Source organism: Alligator sinensis, unplaced genomic scaffold, assembly GCF_000455745.1.
Source record: "Alligator sinensis unplaced genomic scaffold, ASM45574v1 scaffold1011_1, whole genome shotgun sequence".
In the NCBI taxonomy this organism is placed as follows: domain Eukaryota; kingdom Metazoa; phylum Chordata; order Crocodylia; family Alligatoridae; genus Alligator; species Alligator sinensis.
The window spans coordinates 224,922-247,075 of NW_005842785.1; the positions used below are offsets into that span (position 1 = coordinate 224,922).

The window sequence follows — 22,154 nt, forward strand, 5'->3', positions numbered from 1 at the left end:
GTTAACCTTACAGGAGAAACATATGTATTTAAAATAAGATTATGTGAAATAGGCATTTCACACACTAGGTATTTCTTACAAATTTTAATATACTTTATTTTACTCACTGTTTTTAATTATTAACTTTAAGTTGAAATCTGATCATATGACAAACTGTTTTCCTTTATTGCACAAGAACGTTAATTTGTTAGCCCTAAGTTCCCACATGAGAGCTGGGGTTGTGTTTTTGTTCATTTTTCAAAACAGAGCTCAGGCATTTTCAGAAAATAGTGCTTCATATATTGTAGCAAATAAGAAAAGATTCATTGACTTTTTGACCCTAACAATTTATGTACTATCTTTTTCAGAGTGCCTTTCATTCAACAAAAAACAAAGTCAAGCTACTCTCACTTGTAATGCATCTCATGATTCTAAAAGTAATTGATTTCAGGATGAAAAACATTAGCTGAACTGCACCTATCACCTTACATTTTGCTGCAGCTTATGGTTTACTAAAGAGAAGAGTGGAATCCAGTGAGCAAGAGGTTGGCACCGTATGGCCCTGTGGGCTGAATACAGCCCACAGAACCATTGGATCCAGCCTGCAGACGTAGTGCTTTGACAGCATTTGGTGGCAGGGGGCTTTGACTCTAGGTGCTCAATCCACGATACCAAGGGGACAAGTGCTGGTTGCAGGTGGGTCCTAAAACCCATGTGCCCATCTGCCTCTGACCTGGAGTGGGTCATTATGGCCTGCAGCTGAAAAAAGTTACCTACCCCTTCACTAAGCCACACGTCTTTGCCACTGACTCCTGATTTAAAAGGCATTACAGCTGTCAGAGTTGAAGATTTCTTGCAGCAGTTAGCATTATCTCAAGGTCATCAAATTCCCTTGAAAAGATTATATATGCCAGATAATTTGTAAAATGGCATCCTTTATTCTGGTAACAGGAGTACGAAATGTCTGTTCTTGCAGTCTCATGATTTGTAGGTATCGTGACCTTAAGCAAACAATATGAAATAAATGAAATCTTTAATATACTGTGTGGGTTTGGCAAGCAATGCAAATTTGAATCTAGAATAATTGCATTTATATTAAGAAAGTAGTAAGCGGATTCCAGTCTGATTGTTCATTTTCAATTTCAGTGTGTAATTTTTAGACAAAAGTTCTGCTATGGGGGGGCCCTTCATATTTTATATTCATTTTTTATAGTATATCAACTTTTTTTCTTGGAGCTGATTAGAGATTTTTTTTAATGTTCTTTTCTTCTAAATCTAAAATGTAGGGCCTTTTAAGCCACGTATTGTTGAGGTTGAAAAATAAAACGAAGCTTTATGTAAGATAACATAGTAATTGACACCAATTCAGCCATCTCTCTCTTGAGACTTGAAATTGTAGCACTATCATAAACTGTGTCAAGTCATATTTCTTTTTCAGTTTGAAGAGGTTCATGTTCTTGGCTGATCTTTAACACATTTTTAGATTCAAAGTGACACATCTGACGAGTTAATTGGGGGAGTGTTTATGGGGAAAAAATTTTTTTTGCTAGTTAAAAATGTTGAGTGTAAATTATTGAAAAAAACAGAGTATCAAGTAGTACTAAACCAGTAGTACTGAACCCCCGGCCTGCAAGCCGGATCTGTTCCCTGGTACCTTGTCATCTGGCTCATGGGGCTCCCTACAGGTCTGAGGGTGTACAGAGCATCACAGCACCCAATCCTTGCACACGGGAATTGTACATGGCACCTGAAGTCCAATCCAGCATATGGCACTGGGCAGAAGTGGCATAAGGCCTCATAACCCAATCCCTGCACATGAGCTTAATTCCAGCCTGATCCCAGTGCACAGGACTGGGCAGAGGTAGTCCAAGGCCTTGGAACCTTATCCCTACATGCAGGACTGGGCAAAGGCAGTGCAGAGCCCCCAGTGCCTGATCTTGGGTAGAAATGGTGTGGGTCCTCAGAGCCTGGTCACTTCAGGTAGAAAGATTTAACTGTGAATTTTATAATTGCAGAAGTACATACTTATAAAGTTCAAAGTAATATTTAGATTATTTCTTTTTTAATTCAGATAAATTTTAATGTTGTATTTTTATGGATTGTGTTCATGAATGTGCAAACAGCTGTTACTGTTTAGGTGACAAAACCTTTAGGTGTTTCAGGTCAACCCAAATCATTTTTATATGTGGAATTAAAATTGTCTCAATGTAATGCTTACTATCCAAAAACAAATCTTTAGGACCAGCAAACTTTAACATTTTTATAACAGTTTGTCAAAATACCTGCAAAAGAGGTTGAAAAGGGTATCAATATGTAAAATCAAACCCTAGTCAATGGGATGCATATGCTATTTTGGAAGAACTCCCTCATTTCACAGTATTAAAAAATTACAAAATTGAAAGTGTTAATGATTTGGCAGTACTATCCTATAGTATTGCCCCTTACAGTATTATCCTATGGTGGAGTTAATTTACTGTGCCTTATTACTGGCACATGTATAGACAGAGATGCTTTACTGCAGAGCTAATTAGTCAACTCCACAGCACCTGTGTATATGCACCCACTATGAAATAACAACCTTAGTGACACTCTGGCTCATTTAAGTCAATGGGAGTTTTGCCATTGATTTCAGTTGAAGGAGGACTTCTCACAACATCTTCATTTAGCCCTAAAACGTTAACATGTTGTAGATGACTTATAAAGAGACCATTAATGCCTTATACACATTAATAACTCAGTTTACATGAGTAACCTCAGTGCAGCTCAAGGGACTGCTATACACAAGAGTTGTTTTTAAATGATGGTATTGCATTTGTCTGCACCCAAAATCACCATTAAAGTCCCTGAAAGTGCAAGGAATGTGAAAATCAGGTGCAGCAGGAAGACAGTGCAAGTTGTAAAAATGTCTATCTTAATATTTTTTCATACATACATACACAATGAGCAATTCTCCACATTGTCCTCTTCCTTTGTAACATTTGGTTTGAACCAAATGTGTTTAAAAAAACAAACCCTAAAATGGATCCAAACTGAGCAGTCATTTTATCATGTGAAAGATGGGTACTTACAGTGAAAGCACTTTGATGTAGGGACCATTCTTCTGTTTTCTTGTATGTTACCAAACTATTGGGTCTAGTTCCTGGCTGGAGTTCACAGAGATGAGGATGATGATAGTAATATTAATAATGTTTTCCATGTTTGGGTTTTTGACATCAATAGAAAAGAAGTTCCCAGCAGTGTAATTAATTATAAAATTCTGCCCCAAATTATAGATCATGAAATTAGTGTCTGTTGAGGTTCTAGTATCCTGTATTCCCACAGATATAGGTACTTCCAGTTTTTATTGAAATATGTATTTAGAGGTTTTTTCAATGATGCAGTTATAAATAAACAAGTCTTGTAGCCAAATATTTTTATTTATATATTTGTTGAAGACTGGGACAGGGAGAAATTACTTGAAGCATGGATGTCTAATCCAGAGAACTGCTGCCAACGTTCAGGTGTTCAAATGCCAACTCCACCTCCAAGCGGGTATAATGCCTGGGACACGCTCCCTTCTCCACGAACTCCCCGCACTACTCGCTCTTCTTTGACCTCCCCTGATGAAATCAGCCTGTCACCGGGAGATATTGAGACAACTCTGGTATGTTTTCTTCTTGAGAAAGATTCTCCCTTCAGTGGCAAATATGTCTCTTGCAAATAATTAAAGGTGCAAGGTGTGCTAAGAGTTAACAGAAAGTTATTTTGTAAACTGTGGGAAATGTAATCTTCCATAATCTTATCAGATATGGTTTATGCAGTATGCTTTTATAGTCTATTTTTACTGCCATGTAAATGCATCTAAAATTATAAAGGAAATGAGCCAGTTCCTAAACAAACATGCACATCTGGTCAGATGAAGTATTTTGTCATTTGCTTATGCAAAATAACCATGGAAAGCATATAAAATATATTTTCTTTAAAAATGTCATTTCGTGGACTTCATGAAGGTAGACAGCATTAAAGTATGCATGTTAAAAATAGGATCTGTCATTACATGGGTTGCATGTAGATAAAATAAAGGGCCCTACTTTGAGATTCACTGCCACCATTGTAATGCAGGGCTGCTGCTTTCAAGAGATAATGTTATACCAGTAGTGTATACCCCAGCAGTTTTTTTAAGACTTTGTATTTTGAGGTTTACTTCTATAGTACCCCTTTTCCTGAACACAATACTGTGAGCCCTGCCTTTTTTATATCTTTTCATTAGGAAACAAAATTCTCTTTGTCTATGTTTGAAATGTCAGCCCACTAGTGTACTGTAGGATTATAATTATTTTTCATCTGTGGGGCTTCCTTGAAACAGTTTACAAGACTGTCACAAATTTCAACTCGCCTTTCATTAAAATCAGTAAGACTCTTGGAAAACAGTTCTCTTTTTAATAATCCGTAGCTGTAACTTGAATGAAATTTATGTTCAATGACCCAAGTTTTTTTTCTACAACATGCATAATTTTGTAAATAATTTTGGAATATTTCTGGACATTGTATAACAGTGCAGTTTTGCATTCAATGCCCAGAAAACCTTGACTTCTTTAATGATACAGTAATTGAAAAAGTTATATATAGAATCATGTCATTTATTTGGTAGTTTTATGCACTGGAATGTTTGTCCTAGAATATTATCATGTGTATTGAAATGCTTAGTATATTTTACACTATATTTTATACTACTTTTTCCTAATATTAGAGCCTTTAACCCAGAATACAGGTTCAGACATGACATCAGATGGTGGTTCCAGTTGTATATCTGTGGTCTCATAATTTTATGTCTGGATTTAAATTAAATCATGTTTCTATTATTATAAAAGACCTGCAAAATTATCAAATTAATGTCTCTAAAACTACATTTGTGAAATCATGCTGTTTTGCCAATTTGACTTACTTTTGGCCAGGTAAGTGAGTAAACATTGCCAAGTGAAAATTACCAAGTATTTTTTAAATTGAAACTTTTTGTAAGTTATTTCACTTTTTATACTTTAAAATTGCTCAGCTGGATGTTTTTTACTTCCTTTACTTCATTATTAGTAGAATTTCTCATTTTTACACTGACACTTTTCCATATTAAGAAATATCACAGTTATAAAGGTTGCCTATGCAGAGAAAGACAGGTCCAGGTTCTCATTAACATCCCTATTTCTAGAACAGCAGAACTCCTACTTGAAATCAATAAGCTAAGAACTACAATTTAAATAATGAATATTTGCAACCAACAGTGCCTTCCAATACACAATGTCTACAAGTTATGTGAGTTGAAATGGCTTTAATTTGGTTATGTGCCCCCTAAAATTTGCAGCTTGAAGTTCTGGGTTTTGTGCTCCTAAGTAAAATCCTTGTATAGGTGCCTTAGCTTAGGCGTACATTTCTGGGAATGTTATCTTGTGTTTGTAAAAATGTTAATGTACAGTACTGAATGTCTGAAAACACTTTTACTGCTAACCGTGATGAAGTTTTCTCCCAATAAAAATACATTTGTTGGCTCTAGTGCCACAACCATCTACGTACACGCCAAACATCAGGCATATCAGTAGTTCATGAATTAGTTTCCTTTATGCTTAAATGTTTGCAAGCTGGGGGCCTGAATATTCAGTATTGCATTTTGGTAGTAGCTTAACTGTTTTTTAAGATGCAAGTAGGCTATCCTGCCAGTAATAGCATGTTGTGGGCTGGGGAAAAAAGTATAACTTAGCTCATTTATAAGTGTTGATGATACAAACAAAATTTCAAGTAGGTTTTGTGAAGTCAAAAGTTCTTTTATTAACGGATTGATTAAAATCATAATTTAAATAAATAATTTAAATAGCTCTATCCTGGTATCATCCTAATTCTGCAATAGGCTTAGTGTCTCCTGTGAATTCCTAAATGAAGTCCTGACTGCTCTGTCACCAAGCCCTGATCCTGCATTTACATAATGAAGCTGTTGTTGACTTTAAAGGTATAGGATCTGGCCCTGTTGTGTCATCATTGGGAATAAAGAGTTGTGAACGTTTTGCAGAACGAAGTGCAGACTCAGGTGGTAGAGATCTGATGAGATGCCCAAAAGATTTCCTGATCAGTTTTTAAAAATAGTAAATGTTGGAGGCTGTTTATGAAGAAGACACATGAATATATTTCTATTTCTATGATTCTGACATAAAGCAAAACTTTATTTTGATAAGTTCATAAAGATTTTCCCCAATCTTGTGTAACTTTTAAGTAGTGTGGGGTTTTTTTTTGCATAATTCTCTTGAGTTCTGCATATTGCATACAGAGATTTAGTATGGTCTTAATCATCAGTACTTTTTTCTTAATCTACAGTGTGACATTTGTATGTGTAATATTTCTATATTTGAAGACCCAGTGGATATGCCTTGTGGACATGACTTTTGCAGATCATGCTGGGAGGCGTGAGTATATGTGTTCTAGCATTTATTTGCAAATGAGTAGATTTTCCATTTACAAAAGGAAAGAAGCACAACATTTCATAGCATCTGACAAAGTATTCTGTAGCCTATACAAGGTTATGCCTTTCTGAATGTTTTTAGTCTTTAAGGTACCCCCTGCTTCCTCTTCTACCTGACTTCAGAGGCTATCTCCCTCTCTCAGCCAATGAATTTGTTAGTGTTAGATGGCTGATTTTGATTGATATCATAGCTAACTCAGTGCTTTTATCCCACTGGTCATTAACTGGCTCATACTTGTATAGTTAGGGCTTTGGCCCTAATTCAGTAAAGTACTTACACAAATTGAATTTATGGGGCTACTCATATGATTTATTGAATCTCCTTTATAGAAAATTGTATTTGTTTTTAAGATAAGTACATACTTAGTTCCATCCCTACTCAACAAAGCACTTAATAAAAATTAAGCGGTTTAATTGCTTTGTTGAGAAGCACATTCTTAAGTAATTTGCTGGTTGGGACATAGTTGTCATAGGTTTACCAGTTAAAAGGTTTACCAGTTTATTATTTATTTTGGGGGCTAATTTTTTTTATATCAAAAAAGTTATGGTACTAAAAGTCCTGGTGTGAACCCTGTTATAGTGACACAAAGGTGACATATCTCAATAGTTTCTTACCACGTCTACATGAGATACTGACTGCGCGGTAGCTTGTAACTACTGCGCAGTAGCATTGCATGGCAGGAAGTGTGACACAATGCTATTGTGCAGTAGTCATGAGCTACTGTACAGTCAGCGTCATAAAACAGACATTCCTTGACCCAACTGCATGGTAATTCCAGTTACTGCACAGTCCTTTAGTACTTGTTTATAAAGAAGTACTAAATGACTGTGCAGTAAAGATTGCATAGTCATTGTCTCATGTAAACACGGCCACTGTATATGAAAATATTCATACTAACATGAACTGCATTTTGACTGCTATAACTGCATCCACACTAAGAGCATTCCGCTTCCTTTAAATATACCATTATAATACAACTTTGTAGTCTAGATAAGGTCTAATTGCAGTGCACCCATCACTGCTGATATCGTGGAAGAACATTAGCTGCATATAAGCTTACTTTTTAAAGGCTTCTTTTTTTTCTTTTTTTTACCTGATCAAAATTTTACCATCATTCTCCTAGTGCCTTGCAAATTGATGTGTCCCATTAGGGTTTGAGAGGCATTCATTATTGGTGCAGATGTGGAGTATTAGTTAAAAAGTTCCTGAGATATCTTGCTTCACCTTAAAATCACTAGTCAGTAAAGTGTTTAGGTTCTTATCCTTATAATTCTATACTTGATGCTCGAATTGTGGCCCGGATGTGCCCCAAAGTAGTGCCGCCTCCTCAGGTTTTAGCTAATATGTAGCATTCCATTTCTTGAAGAAGCATTTTTTTTTACAAAATTATTAGTATTAAATTTACCCCAAGGATGTGCCTCAGGCTTGGGTGACAAAATACATACAGGGATTACAGGGATTTATTTTTAGGATTGCTAGTGTCTGGTGAGTGTGAGTGTTTGTGGATACACATAATGATAAAAGCTAGTGGGTAGCTCAGGCAAACTTGTCCCTCCCCCTGCCATTAAACCAAGCAACACCATGCTTTTTGTAAGATCAAGTTCACCCTCAGGAGATTTCTCAGAATCATCTTGCATTCTTCTGGGGGCTAAAGATTCCTTGTGGAAGTTTGGCCCCAGGAGCAGAGCTTTTTGTATAATTGAAGGCACTGTGAAGTCTTCATGATATTCCTATTGTTTAGAAAATGTATATGCCTCATCCGTGCCAGTATAGCGTTAGTGCAATGAGTCTGGATTCATCCTTCCACACTCCCCTGCCAGAGAAAGCTTTTCTACCTCTCCCTACAGCTATTTTGCATTTCAGTTGTTTCTTCTATGGGAACCCCTTTGAGAGTGGCAGTTATTGAGCAATGGTGTTCATATTGTGTTTCGGGAAACAAGCTTTGCCCCTTGTTAATAGACCATGAGTTTGAATCCTTAAACTGGTCTCAATCTGCCTCTTGCTTGGCATCAAGAAAAATAGGCTTGTTGTTCAAATGTAAATTTGTGTACAATTTATAAAATGTTAGGCATCCCACAAATTTATCCCCAGTGCCATCTGCCCAAGTCCTACCTTGGAACTGCTTGACAGGTGGTACTGTGCCTGAGAAATGAAACCCACTTTGGTGGTGTAAGGAGACGGATTGATGAAGCGGACTAGATGTTACACTACAAATGGCACCAGACAAGAATTTCACCTTGTTTCTTTGTTGGTGAACTTGTATTTGGAGAGGTAGGAGAAGTATTTCTTCCAGAAGGACATGCTGTTCTGATTTGTTACTTCTCTTGGTAGATTGTTCCATTGTAAGTCACCCTTAGGTTACAAGTTTGTGCCTAATTTCTAATTTGCATTTTCTGGGTTCAGCTTCTAGTAATTAATTATACCTTTCCCTCTTGGAATAAAAAACCTTTTAGTTCTCTATAGGCGTGTCTACACGAGACATGTTAATTCACATTAGCCTAGTTTACTACACAGTACAGGTGCACATCTACATGTATGCATGCTTACTGCACAGTAAAAATGGCTAATCGTGACTAAATTTGATACCTGCAAATGGGGCACATGGCACTAAATTTTGTGCCAAGTCTGCACATGTAGACACCTGCCAAAATTGTTTACTGTGCATTAGCTTAATGTGCAGTAAATTTAGTCAAACTTAAATGAATGGGTAGACGCACCCAGTGTGTTTTCCTGTGAAGGTGCTTAGAAACATAATCAAGTCACCTTTCAATCTTTTAAAAATTTTTTTATATTTTTCACTGGACAGCATTTTCTCTAGCCTTTAATAATTTTTGTGGCTGTCTTCTCGACTTCCTCTGATTTTTCAACATCCTTTTTAAAATGGAAACACCAGAAGTATACAGAGTATTCTAGTATTTGTCTCACCAGTGAATATTTTAAATGTATGATAAAATTATGTAGGCTTATAATTATTGAATATCGTGATTGCTGCTCTATGTTTCATTTTGTGACATAAATGAAGAAATTATCCTCAGTTTTATTAAAAGTTGCATAGAGGCCTCTAACACATGGCAGACAGATTGAAACTACACACATGCATTCAAGTGCTTTTTTCAGTTTCTCAGTTTTAATTTTTTATGTCATTTCTTTTTCAGCATGCTACTCCTCAATTCTGGGGCACTTACTGAGTGTAAAGACCAAAAGATAATTGATATGTTTGTTTAAATAGTTTAATGGAAAAGTACATACAATCTTTTAAAACTAGTATAACTATAGTAAATCTGCAGTAATTGCTTGACTCTTATTTATGTATTATTTTCAAATACTTACTGACATAATTTTGGCAGGTTTTTGAATTTAAAAATTCAGGAGGGTGAAGCTCACAACATTTTTTGCCCAGCATATGATTGCTTCCAGCTTGTGCCTGTAGAGATCATAGAAAGTGTGGTTTCCAAGGAGATGGATAAACGTTACCTACAGTTTGACATTAAGGTAAATTGTCGTGCTATTTTTATGAGATTGAAGTGAACATATTTCATTATCTGAATTTACATCACCACTTCTGTGAGAATACTGAAATGTGACAGCAGTTTAGTAGACCTTAATAAATTAATCCCATAGGTCTGAAATATATGTAGTTTACGCACTGTGCCATAGGGTTTGGCTTAATACTTAGGACATGGAAAAAATTATGTATTTCCACAAGAACAGGCACTACTTTTCCATACTGGCCAATTAAACTATCTTAATGCAAATTAATTAATGATCAAATTAATGTCCAGAACAACTGATATCTAGTTTTTAATCAGCCAAGCTTGGCTTTTTTTCAAATCTTATAGCAACTTTGTAAGTTTCTGAAAAACATTTTGAGCTTTTGGGAAATTCTGCTGCACCTGAATGATGTTATTCATACAGCTATAGCTTTGTTCCATCCTACTGTAGTTTCATAATATTACTATTTAACCAAATAGCAAAAGAAGCTTAAAACTTTTGATATGACTTTTAGATTTTACAAACCTTTCCCTGTTGCTACAGTACAAGGGACTTTTTTTCATGGTATTAATCTGTAAAGTGGACTCAAAAGCCAAAATGTCATACTTAGTCTTATAACCTATTGAGCTAGCATAGTTAAGATATGCCAGTTTCTTTATTCAAGAGCACAGCAAGGAGTGATATAGCTAGAAACATATCCAGCTATCTTTGACTCCACAGCCTGAATAACCAAATGCCCATTTACAGCTAGGTTCACTGGAGCTCTCCTTTGGCACGTAAACAGGACAAAGCTTGCACCCTTACCTGTTACCTTTTAAATAATTTGTTAAATTATCCCTGGAGTGGGAAAGGCAGCTTGGTGCACTTCTTTACCATGTGGCTAAGTACAGACAGTCAAAAAGCCCAAGGCTGAATTGATTTAGTCTTCACACATTAATTTAAGTTGCATAGATTGAACCCATAAGCAAGTGAACGGACATTCACTTTTGATTCTGGAAATGCAGCCACATGCCTGCAGTTGCCCAGGTCAGAAGATGGGAGGTGAGGGGGCACTAGAGCATGCCTTCCTGCTAGGCTGAAGCAGACAGCTTGTGTCAAGGCTAGCCTGCCCATCCTGTGAGGGAGTGGTTTGTGGGGGAGGTGCAAAGCATCCTGGGATGCTGGGAGCCTGTGAGTTGACTTGAATCTGGAGGGGATCTGGGATAAAAGTTCAATAAACCCTAAATCAGTTAAATCTGTTACTACGTCCATCCAGCTTTATATTAAACTGGCTTTGGCCATTTTGAAAGCAGTTTATGTCCACTGAACTTCTGTTGTGTTACGGATTTGATCCAGTTTCTGATCACTTATGCTGGTTTATGTGTAATTTCTCTGTAATGAGGCTCTTTAGTGTGCGGTCCCCAAACCTTATTCAGTAAAGTGCCGAGATCTAATCCACTACCTTACTCACCTTTCAAGTAGGCAACAGGTTAGGATGATTTTGACTGATAGTGTCATTGTGGGGGTTTTCTTCTCTATAATTTATTTAATGTAGTACTTACAAGAGAAGGCACATTAACTTAATGTAAAAGTTCAGAAGTAAATTTCTCAGTTATTCTAATTCTGTTTTTAAGATCTTATCTCAGTTACATTGGGATTTCTCATAATTAGCATAAGTATTTATTGTTAATCTGGAGTAGTTATATGTTGCAAAATTTCAAATTATAGTTGTTGAATAAATAACAATAATAGTATGTCAGGGGGTGGCAACTTATGGTGCACAACCTAGACTCTAACGAGTCATTGGATCCAGCCCACAGAACAGGGGCTTTACCATTATTTGGCAGTGGGGGGCTTCACCTGTACCATAGCCAAGAACTTCACGCATGCAACACTATAGGTGCACAGCAGAAAGAAGTGGTGGTATGGACAAATAGTGACTGAGTACTAGTACCAGGCCACCTTCAGCCTGAGCTGCATCATTACAGCCCACTGATAGACAACGTTGCCAACCCCTGATATGTGAGACTTGCACATATTTAGCATTTTGCATAGAGTATGGATCATTCAGGTCTTAGCATAAATATTAAATTCTAGTATAGCAAACAAATGCAATTTTAAGCTAATGATGAAGTCAATTTCTTGTTATGACAATTTTAAATAATACAAATTTTAGTTAGAAAACTGCAGTATGCCCTCTGCCCTACCTTCATTAGAAGGAGGTTTTGATCACAGCTTACAGTCCATATCAGTGGTAAGAATCTGTTCTTAAATGTTAAGTAATTTTCTTCTTTTTTCTTTCTTTTCAGGCATTTGTTGAAAATAATCCTGCCATTAAATGGTGTCCTATAGCAGGCTGTGAAAGAGCCGTCAGGCTTACAAGACAGGGGTCAAATACAACAGGTTCAGATACACTTAGCTTCCCTATGCTAAAATCACCTGCTGTGGATTGTGGAAAAGGACATCTTTTCTGCTGGTTAGTCCTAGAAACTTGTACAATTACATAAAATGATCATACTCACTGCTGCTCTAGAGGTCATTAAAACTTCTTACCGTCTGCCACATTGCAGAAGCCTGACTTGTGTAGAGCATGATACATGACTATAATCTGTCATATACACTTGTGCTTGATATCTGACCTGCTCATATGTCTTTGTATCTTTTGGGGCAACAAGCTTTGAGATATTGCCTGCTATATTATATTGATAACTTGGCAAGCCACAGAACAGCCGCATGGAGCTCTATGTATGTTTAGCTTTATATTCATTAGGTAACTTGGAATAAGACATTACAAGGTTAAAAATACATGACAATCACCATTTAATGGAAAGATTTTAAATTTATGGGTGACATCCTATCCACGATTTGTAAGATGATTGCAATCTTTGTTGAAGTAACAAAGTCCACTCAAGTAATACTGAAAAAGAGAGCTACTCTTGTATTGTGAAAAGAATTATATTTCTGTCTGGCACCTTCATGAACATTAAGTTTGATTATCCAAAACAAAGGGTTGGGATGTTTTAGTCAAAAAAAAAAAATAAGAATGCATCTGAGGTGATTCTGGTAAGTTGTGAGATGCATAAAATGTGGTTTTAAACAAGTTAATGATCAGTTGTTCCATGTGTCCACTGAGGGTACATAGAAAAGTAATTAGCTTAATTTTCAGTAAAGAAGGCTTTAGTTAGGAAAAACTTTCAGACCTAAAAGATAGTTAAGCAGTGAACCAGGTGCTATGATATAAGGTTATGGAAATCACTTCACAGGAGATTTTTAAAAGCAGGTTAGACAAACATCTAACATGTTGGGCATATAGATAATCATGCCTTAGAACAGGGGATGGACTGGATGACTTTTTGAGGTTCCTTCTAGGTTTGCATTGTATGACTTCAGTTATTGCACTTTCATGATAAAGAAACATTTCTTCCTACTTAAAAGGCTAGCAGTACTATTAGGACAAATTGTATGTTCAGAATATATTTTAAAGAACCATCTGGTCATCCATTTTTAGAATTCTTCAGTTTTATTTAATCTAAACGATTCACATACTGTGTTTTTTACATGATTTGCTGTAAGGCTGTATCTTTAGTGATTTTGTGGAGAATCTTTTGCACATTAAATTAGGTAAGATTCCATCTAGCCAGAGACCTGTCAAGTTTTCTTGAATCTGTTTCCAGAAGCCTTAAATTTTTACTAAGTAGTTTATCTGTACTTCTTCAATTACGTGCCAGAATTCACATTACTTTTAATTGATCCTGTTTACAAAAGTATTTGTCAAAGTATAAATTTCACTAACAATGTTCAGTCTTTCATGGCCAACTGTAGCACATTAGCTTTTGGACTTCTGTGCATGATGGTACTCAAATCCTCATATGAATGGGTCTTCAGTCATTTGCAACTGGTGAACTGATCTACCTAGAATGACCTTGACCCTGAAGAACCGAGCTGGTTGTCTGGAAGCTGCACAGCTTGGATTGTTATCTTAAAAGAATAATAGTCTTCAAAAAATGTTGTTGGGAATTCCTTGCTAGTGAGGAATGGGGCTTAAGGGAACTCTCTCTTGAGCTATTGTTTCTCTGGGTTGGAAGAATTTGCTCCTTCTTAATCAGCCTTGCTTTGTCTTTCTTTGCCTGGGTTTCTGCAGAATGTCTTTGTGCTTCTTAGACTGTTATGGCAGAGAAACTGAAAAGTACTCCTAGTCTGCAGACTGTCAGAATATGGGAATAGAATGAGAGCACACTTCAAGCAAAGATTCCCACCCTGTTTCAAGAGTCAAGTGGGTGGGGTGCTCTTTCTTTTTAGTAAGGTTAAGCCAGATCCTTGGATGCCCTGAAGCCAGTTTACTTGGCTTCACACCATCATGCTTCTCAGCCTTAAGGGAGCTTTTCCAGACTGATGCTGTACTCTGTCTGTACTTGGCAGGTGGACAAAGCCTCAGGATTACTTGTGCAGCTGAGTGTAAAATGTAAAAATTAGTTTTAACAATCTAAGACTGCTCTGGTTTACACCAAGGACCAGACATTCTTTATATGACATGAATTTTATTTATGAGGGGAAAGGTTCCAGGATCACACTTCAGCTCCTTATGTTGTTAAGAATAATTTTACAAGCATAGAAATATTTTTCCTTTGGTATCTGTGGAGATACAATTTTGTGACTATCTCAGATAACATTCTTCCCCAGGCATATGTGATGATGTTTTGATATCACATCTCTATTGAGAGTAACAATGAATTATTGAATGTTACAGTGAATTATTAAGAAGTCGTAATATAAATACATTTTGAAGGTTTTTTTAAATTGCCTTAAAATGTTTGAAATATTACTTTTAATTGAGGTGCCTTAAAATATTACTTAGAAAAACTCTGGCTTTTAAAAATAAAATGTCTAATTTGTGAATTCCAGTACTGTTGATTTAAGATCAGTCTATTAAAATTGAAAAAACAAAAGGGGAAAAATATGGACCCGTGGACAAGTTGCCAGTTGCTTGAGGTTGCAACTTACTTGAGTAAGTTGCTATAAAATGGAAAGACATTTGTTATCCAGAGCATGAACCACTGCTGTATTTACTTTTTATCAGTTATTGAACCTTCAAATTAATCATCTTAACTGATAGATTGCCACCTGCTCTTTGGACATGGTATCATCTATAGTATAACCTGTCCTTTTACCATCTGTGTGTTCTTTAACTTCTGCTTTCACAGTGTCTGTCATCAATAAAACTTTGCCTCATAAAGAAGTCTGGAAACACAATTGTAGTTGCATGGACTTCTCTACCCCTCTCTCCCATCCATCTTTACGTTCTTTGCCCTCCGATATGTACACCATGCCTGTCTCATTCTCTGCTTTTTACAACTAGTGCTGTCCCAAGTTCTGAGGGTATTCCGTAATTTAAGACTGCTAGCAATCTGCCCAAAAGTTCACAGGTTTCCAGACAAAGGAATCAGTCCTGCATTTCCTAGTTATTTTGTTCCTTGTTTTGGTTTATTAATTAGCAGTTAGTTAAGGAGGTTATTCTCTTTTGAGTCCAAAGTTCCCTTCCTGGTCATTTTATTTGCCTTTGAGTGCAATGACATTTTTGTCTGAGAACAGACCCTATGGTGAAAGGGTCTGAAGTCAGCAGGGAAAATGTAGTCTTGCCCTGCAGAAGTGAATGGTGCCCAGATAGTACCTTTTAGGTAGGTGGGACAGGGTGTCTGAAGAAGGTTTGGGTGTTTTGGCTCTACATTTTCTTTATGCATGTGTCATGATGTGGGCAAAGCTGATCAGAAGGGCATTGATTTGGCTTTTGAAATTCTATATTACAAAAAGCAGCTTACCCTTCCCATTGTTTGATATAGCTGGTGCCCATGCAAAATATGCTCTTCTAAATGTTTGGTGTGTTTGATGTGGCAGATGTCTTAGGCTGTTTTGCTGTAGTTCAAGTAGGAGAGTCGTGACAAATCTGGAATCCATATTGACACATCTACGCCCAAGCACCATCTGGAAGTACATCTGCAGCTACATTCTGAAGATAGCCATCCCGAAACTGACAGCAGTAATTTGGGAAAAACTGTATGGACCCAGTTTCTTCTATGTCCATATAATTTCAGCCAAAATTTCGTTTGGGACTTTGGAACAAAATTAAATCCAAATTTATACAACATTTGAAGTGTGTGAGAGCATCAGGAATTTAACAATGATTATGTTAAGATTGCTGCCAGTGAACATGGGCAAATAATTATTAATAAAATTATTTCAGCTGTAATAGGCCTACCCACCAGTTACTACTTAAAAGTAAGAAACTAACTTACAAGGATTTTAAAATAAGAACAGTGTTTTACTCTGTGTGTGTGTACAGTATCTAATATAATGAGCCCTTAACATTACTTGAACATTTGGGTATAATATTAATACAAATAATCAAAGCCTTGTATAGGCCCTCCTCGCTGAAATCAAATGCATCTTTTGAATCAAAACCTCATGATTATTGATATGTTGGACTAGTTCACTGTTTAGATGAGTAACTGCTCAAACCATACAAAGTAACATACCCAGTTACTTTTGAGAAAGTCTGTGTCATAATTTAAAACATTATTTTTCTTTACTCATTCACTTAAATTCCCATTAACTTCAATGAAGGTTACATAGGTTTTTGACTAAGTAACGTAAGAATTATTTTAAGAAAGTTTAATTGAGTGGATTTTTAAATTTTTAAAATTTAATTTCCAGCTTAATTGAAGTTTTAATAGACCTTAACTATTTTTCATGTTCACTAGTTTCAGTCAAGCTAGAGTTTAACCAGTAAATGTTTAGCTGATGTGTTTACGGTTTAATATTCCAGGGAATGTCTTGGTGAAGCGCATGAACCTTGTGACTGCCAAACCTGGAAGGACTGGCTGCAGAAGATCTCTGAAATGAAACCTGAAGAGCGTAAGTATTTTTTTGTAGATTGGAGGATGGTTTTAGCAGTGTCAAATAAATTAGTACACATTAGTAAAGAAATAATGTTAAAGGTGGGAGGAATGCATTTGATAACACATCCTATATAAATCATCTAATTTCTTTAATACTGTATTAAATATATAATGTTGATTCTCCCTTTTTCCCCTTTTCTTCATTTATTTCACTGTGTTTACTTCATCTCTTAAATCTAAAAATTACATGCATTTGTTCTGGCTTATAGAACAAAATTGCCATACATAAAATATCCATATTTTAAAACTCTTAATCCAGTCATTTTACCACAGAGCTTGAAAATGTAATTCTAAGGGTGTGTTTACATATGTATTTATGCATGCCTAAACTTAATGCACCTTTGCTTAAGACGGCGATTTAGGCTCGCATCTACTTGTGGACACACTAATGCACGTTAAGGCACATTAAATGTAGGTGCAAATAGCTACGTTGCATTAGCACACATGCAGACGCACTAATGCGCATTAGCATGGCGTGTGTGTCCATTGACGCACGCTGACTGCATTAATGCGCATTAGCGCATCCTCATGTACTCTAATGCGACTTAGCTATTTGTGCCTAAATTTGATGTCTGCTTTATGCATAAAACAGGTATCAAATTTAGGCTCACATAGCCCCAAATCACCATTTTTAAGGCACATTAAAGGTGTGCATGTGTAGATACATGCCCTTAATGCGCCTTAAAAATGACAGTTTTAGGCTAAGCCTGCTTAAGAGGCATGTGTTGACACTCCCTAAGAGGAATAGAAGTGACCACAGTAGTTAAAATGACCTAGTCTTGTATGTTTGAACACCCATTTTTAGGCCCATTTAACTAAATAAAATGTTACCTTTTGATTGAAACTTATGGTGGTTACTCTGCCTGAACAGAATTATTGAGGTAAGTTTGAGGGCTAGCCACTCAAGTACAGTGCAGGATAGAAAACAGGTTTTTCATGTTGTTAAAAAAAAAAAAAAAGTCTTGTGACTTTTTTTTGCAACATTGCCCCTGAAAAGCCTGTAATATATGGCATGGAAAAGTCCTAACTGAAGAGAAGTGCTTGCATGTTCTGGCTAAACTTCATGAAAATATGATCCTTTTAAATTTCCCTGCTTTGTATATAAAGTAGGATTTGTTTGTCGTTTGTTGTTAAGTTTCTAATAAAATTTAGAGTATAATGAATATTGTAGTATGAAGCATGGCACACCATAGAACAATTGCTTCCCAGACAAAATGCTACCTTCTGAAAGGGTACAACTTATTTAACCAGGGCTAGCCATATCTGCTTACTGGCCCATGAAGGGCAAGGCCATTCTGTGTCCTCTGAGGTATTATACATCTTCAGGGAAGTAATAGCTATTGCATTTGCAAGAGCAGGACTGAATTTCTGCTCAGTCCTTGTATAAACTGAATAAGGATGGAAGGTTTTACTACATATCTATTATAAGGGTTAGCAAGAAACTAGCCCTTAAAAGAAAGCTGATTTTTAAAAGTAAAACCCTGTGTAAAATACTGGATGAAATCATTAACATTAATGTCAGAATCCTGTTTTAGAAGTTAAAAAATGTTCAACTATGTAATAAAACAAACAGAGAGCTGCCATATAGATTAGGTCAGTGATAGTCAGCCTTTTTGGCAGGTGTGCCACACATTAGCCCCACACTCACCCCTAGTGCCATTCTGATGCCTTTATCCTGCCCTGACTCTTGTTTTCCTTTCTGCTCCCTGTCTGATCTGATGCTCTGCTTTTTTCTCCCTGCCCTATCCATTTCTGGAGTGCCTATTACCTTCCTGATCCACTGTAAGCCACACACTCAGGCTGCCCATGCAACTCGTCACCCCCATGCTGCAAGTCGACCAACCTGCAGCACAAATGTCAAAAGTGCACAGGCAGCCTCTGTGTGTGACATGCAGCAGATCAGGGAGAGGACAGGCAGCATAGTGGCAGATAGGGTACGGACCAGAAAGCAGAACAGGTGGGGAGCATAGGTCAGGAAACGGAAAGTAGAACAGCAGATTGGGCAGGGATAGGGAATCAGAGTGGCACTTGCGGAGGGTGCAGGGCCAATTTGTGGCACCTCTGCCAAAAAGGTTGGCCCCACTGGGTTAGGGTATAGTAAATGTATCTTATAACTCTATTGAATTGGAAACCCAAGGTTTTCAAAGTTGTTGTAAAGCAAAATTTCCTCCAAGTGCCCCCTGAAAATGCTTACTTTGAATAGCAGTGTCTGTTGCAGCACTGTTGTGCTCTCTTTCCCCAGCCCTTGCAGCATGCAGTGTTCAGATAATAGGCTTTAAAGGAGGTGGTGATGCAGCAGCCTCCTCCTCCAAGCCTCGAATTGGATTTAGGACTCCATGAAAGAAATATGCTACCCTGTGGTGCAACTGATAGGGTAGCATATTTAAAAAAAAAAGGACGTGTGCAGAGGTTAGCTTGAAGAACATTGAGTACAGGTAACATAACTTTATTATCTTAAAAGATATTGGCTATTTTACAAGTTTAAATTAATTGTCAAGGATTTTATTTGTATTTCAAGCCTGTTTTATGTTGATGTTACTCCATTGTCAGACCTGCTGATGTCACTGTTAAATGAAATCATAATCGAGTTGTTTCTCTGGTGCTTAGAATATATAACATGGTATGTAAGTACTTATTAGTAAATCATCATTAAACAAACATTTTAAAATAGAAATTAATTAACATTGAAATTCTAGATTTCCCATTTATGAATGAGATTTCCTCAAACTTCCTTCTTTCCAATGGGAAGTCTAGTTTAATAAATATTATCTTCCCTGCTTTAAAACTGCTTCAAATTAATATTCCTTTCACACAGTTCAGCCAGTGAGAGTGCCTAGAGCCAAATTATATTAAAATGTTTATTCCCCTTCAATTTTTATTGTATAATATTATAGGAAATATTTATTTTTATTGTACTTAAATCAGCCCTTATGCTTTATCCTAAAGTAACTTCCCTAAACCTTAGAGAAATAAAAGATGATATATATAAAAAAGTGGGGGAGAGACAATGTAGCCTTGGTCAAATAACACAGGTACATGTGTACTTAGCGTGGTCCATAGGAACAAAATAGGACTACGTAAAAGTGATATTTTTCAAATAGATTCTAATATGGGGTTTTAAATTTCAGTAAGCAACTTCTTGTAACATGTTTAATAAATTACAGTGTAAAGCACAGAATAATATATAGCAGAGAAATATGTTTCCTTTAGATTATACTATGCTGGTCAAACCCATCCTGGTTTGTTTTGTTTTTTGCTAACATATGGCATTTAATGCAGGGCTGTCCAGCTTCTGAGTGGTTAGGGGCCTCACTTCACCCTGTACTGCACACCACATGAGCAAGATAGCACATCACACCACACCACATATGCCTCCCTGGCTGTGCTGTGTAGCACACAACCCCCACCACATTGTACTGGTGTGCCCCCTGCTGCAGGCATGAACATCTCCATGCTTCATGGAGTCCCTAAGTCTCCCCTAGTCCCCTTACTGTAGCTTCCTTGGCTTCATGGGCTGTGATACCTCACCTCCACCCCCTGGAGTTGGGGACAGGATGTAGAAGCTGGAGGCTGGGGAAGGGAGAGATCCCAGAGACTGTAGCAGCAGTGGTGGAAATGGTATCCGGACCAGGGGCCAGGAAGACACTGAGTTAACGCACACCTTCAGCAATTAGGGAAACACTGCTTGTTGTACACAAAAGGTTACATGGGTATAATCTTAACTTTCCTGTTATTTTTTCCCTCCAAAGTTGTGGGGGTTAGTGAGGCTTATGAAGATGCTGCCAACTGCCTGTGGTTGCTAACTAACTCCAAACCGTGTGCTAACTGCAAATCTCCTATTCAGAAGAATGAGGGCTGCAACCACATGCAGTGTGCTAAGGTAAGAAGGACCCCTGTTATATTTGGTAGAAGTTGTAAGTCAGATTGTTTGCATACATATATGTGTTTATTTCATAAATGCAAACATATAAAGCCTCTAAAATATCATGTATAGAGGCTAGTAGAACCTGTAAATAGAAATAAAGCTTTCACAAATGGAGGGAAGCTGCAAATATAACATACTTGGTTTTGCAATATAATATTACATGACATTTTTCTTACCAGCTCCAAATTGGATTGACAAAGGACATAACCACATGTATGTACAACTGATTGAATTATTATAAACAAAGAAAAATTATTAGCAGTAAAGTGGGAGGAATGGGTTAGAGAACCATACAGCTTTTCGTATAGTTTAATCTTCATTAATGAGCTGGAAGAGAAAGTGAAAAGCATAGAATTTGCCAACGGTATGAAATGTTGAGCAGTTGTAAATGCTAATGAAGATGAAGAAAATAGTACAAAGTGAACTAAGGTGATAACAAACTTGAACAGAAAATATTAAAATAATGTCAGCCTGGAAGAAAAACAAAATATTCAATGTGAGTAAGAAATCCAGAGCCTTGGTACCAAGAGAGACTTAGGGTAACAGTAGCCAGAGAATTACTCCTGAGTTTGCAGCACATTACAGAAATAGAAAATATTTTGTACTAGTGTCAAAATCATTTTAGCCATCCTTTTTCCCCAAATGAGCTAATATTCATTTGGAGTATTAAATTAATATTTGGAACAGCAAAATATAGTCTTGTTCTTGAGTATTTGTTTTACATAAGCATGGCTAATATCCTGTTTGTTTGCTAACATGCAGTTTTCAGATGGAGAAGAGGACATCTCAGTCACAATTTAAACCCGTATTTGATATAGATAGTTAGCTTCTAATAAAATAGGCCTTTGGTTAGAAAATTATAATATTTCCCTTTTTTGTTTTGTCTTTCCAAAAAGCAGGCTAGCTTGCTTTCTTGCTCTTAGCCACCCAAATGTCCTTTTAATTTTGCTGCTAGTGCACACTCCTTCTCACTTTTCCCCACTTATGTATAGGAGGGTTTTTTACTCCGAGCAGAAACAGAACCTGTCACACTCTGGTTCTTTCTTAGTTTCCCATTTATCTTTTTCTCTTCACAAATGATCTTAAAGAAGAGAATTCATAATTCAGTTGTTACAGATGTCAAGCCTACATTATTCAATTGTGTTTGAAATTTTCCGGAATGTAAGTTCCTATCCATGTGGTAAGGATGGGTAGTTGAAATAATCAGTCATAGAAGGATTTGAATGGCTGAAATGTTTGGATGTAGCTTGAATTCTTTTCACTTACTTGATGGTAGTTTGTGCCACTGAACTCATCCCAACTGGAGCAAGTGTTATATATTCTAGGCTTGTTTGGATTTCACCA

The 22,154-nt window shown here is 36.7% G+C and overlaps 1 protein-coding gene across 3 annotated transcripts in view; it reads left to right on the top strand.

Annotated features, from left to right (window-relative positions):
- ANKIB1 (ankyrin repeat and IBR domain containing 1) overlaps positions 1-22,154 on the top strand; it is a 93,176-nt gene that overhangs the window by 48,232 nt on the left and 22,790 nt on the right. For all 3 annotated transcript variants that reach the window (XM_006034949.3, XM_006034951.3, XM_006034950.3), the window contains exons 5-10: positions 3,414-3,622; positions 6,316-6,404; positions 9,809-9,953; positions 12,242-12,408; positions 16,753-16,841; positions 20,635-20,765. In XM_006034949.3, the coding sequence (XP_006035011.1) occupies positions 3,414-3,622; positions 6,316-6,404; positions 9,809-9,953; positions 12,242-12,408; positions 16,753-16,841; positions 20,635-20,765 (830 nt within the window). The remainder of the gene's footprint in view (positions 1-3,413; positions 3,623-6,315; positions 6,405-9,808; positions 9,954-12,241; positions 12,409-16,752; positions 16,842-20,634; positions 20,766-22,154) is intronic.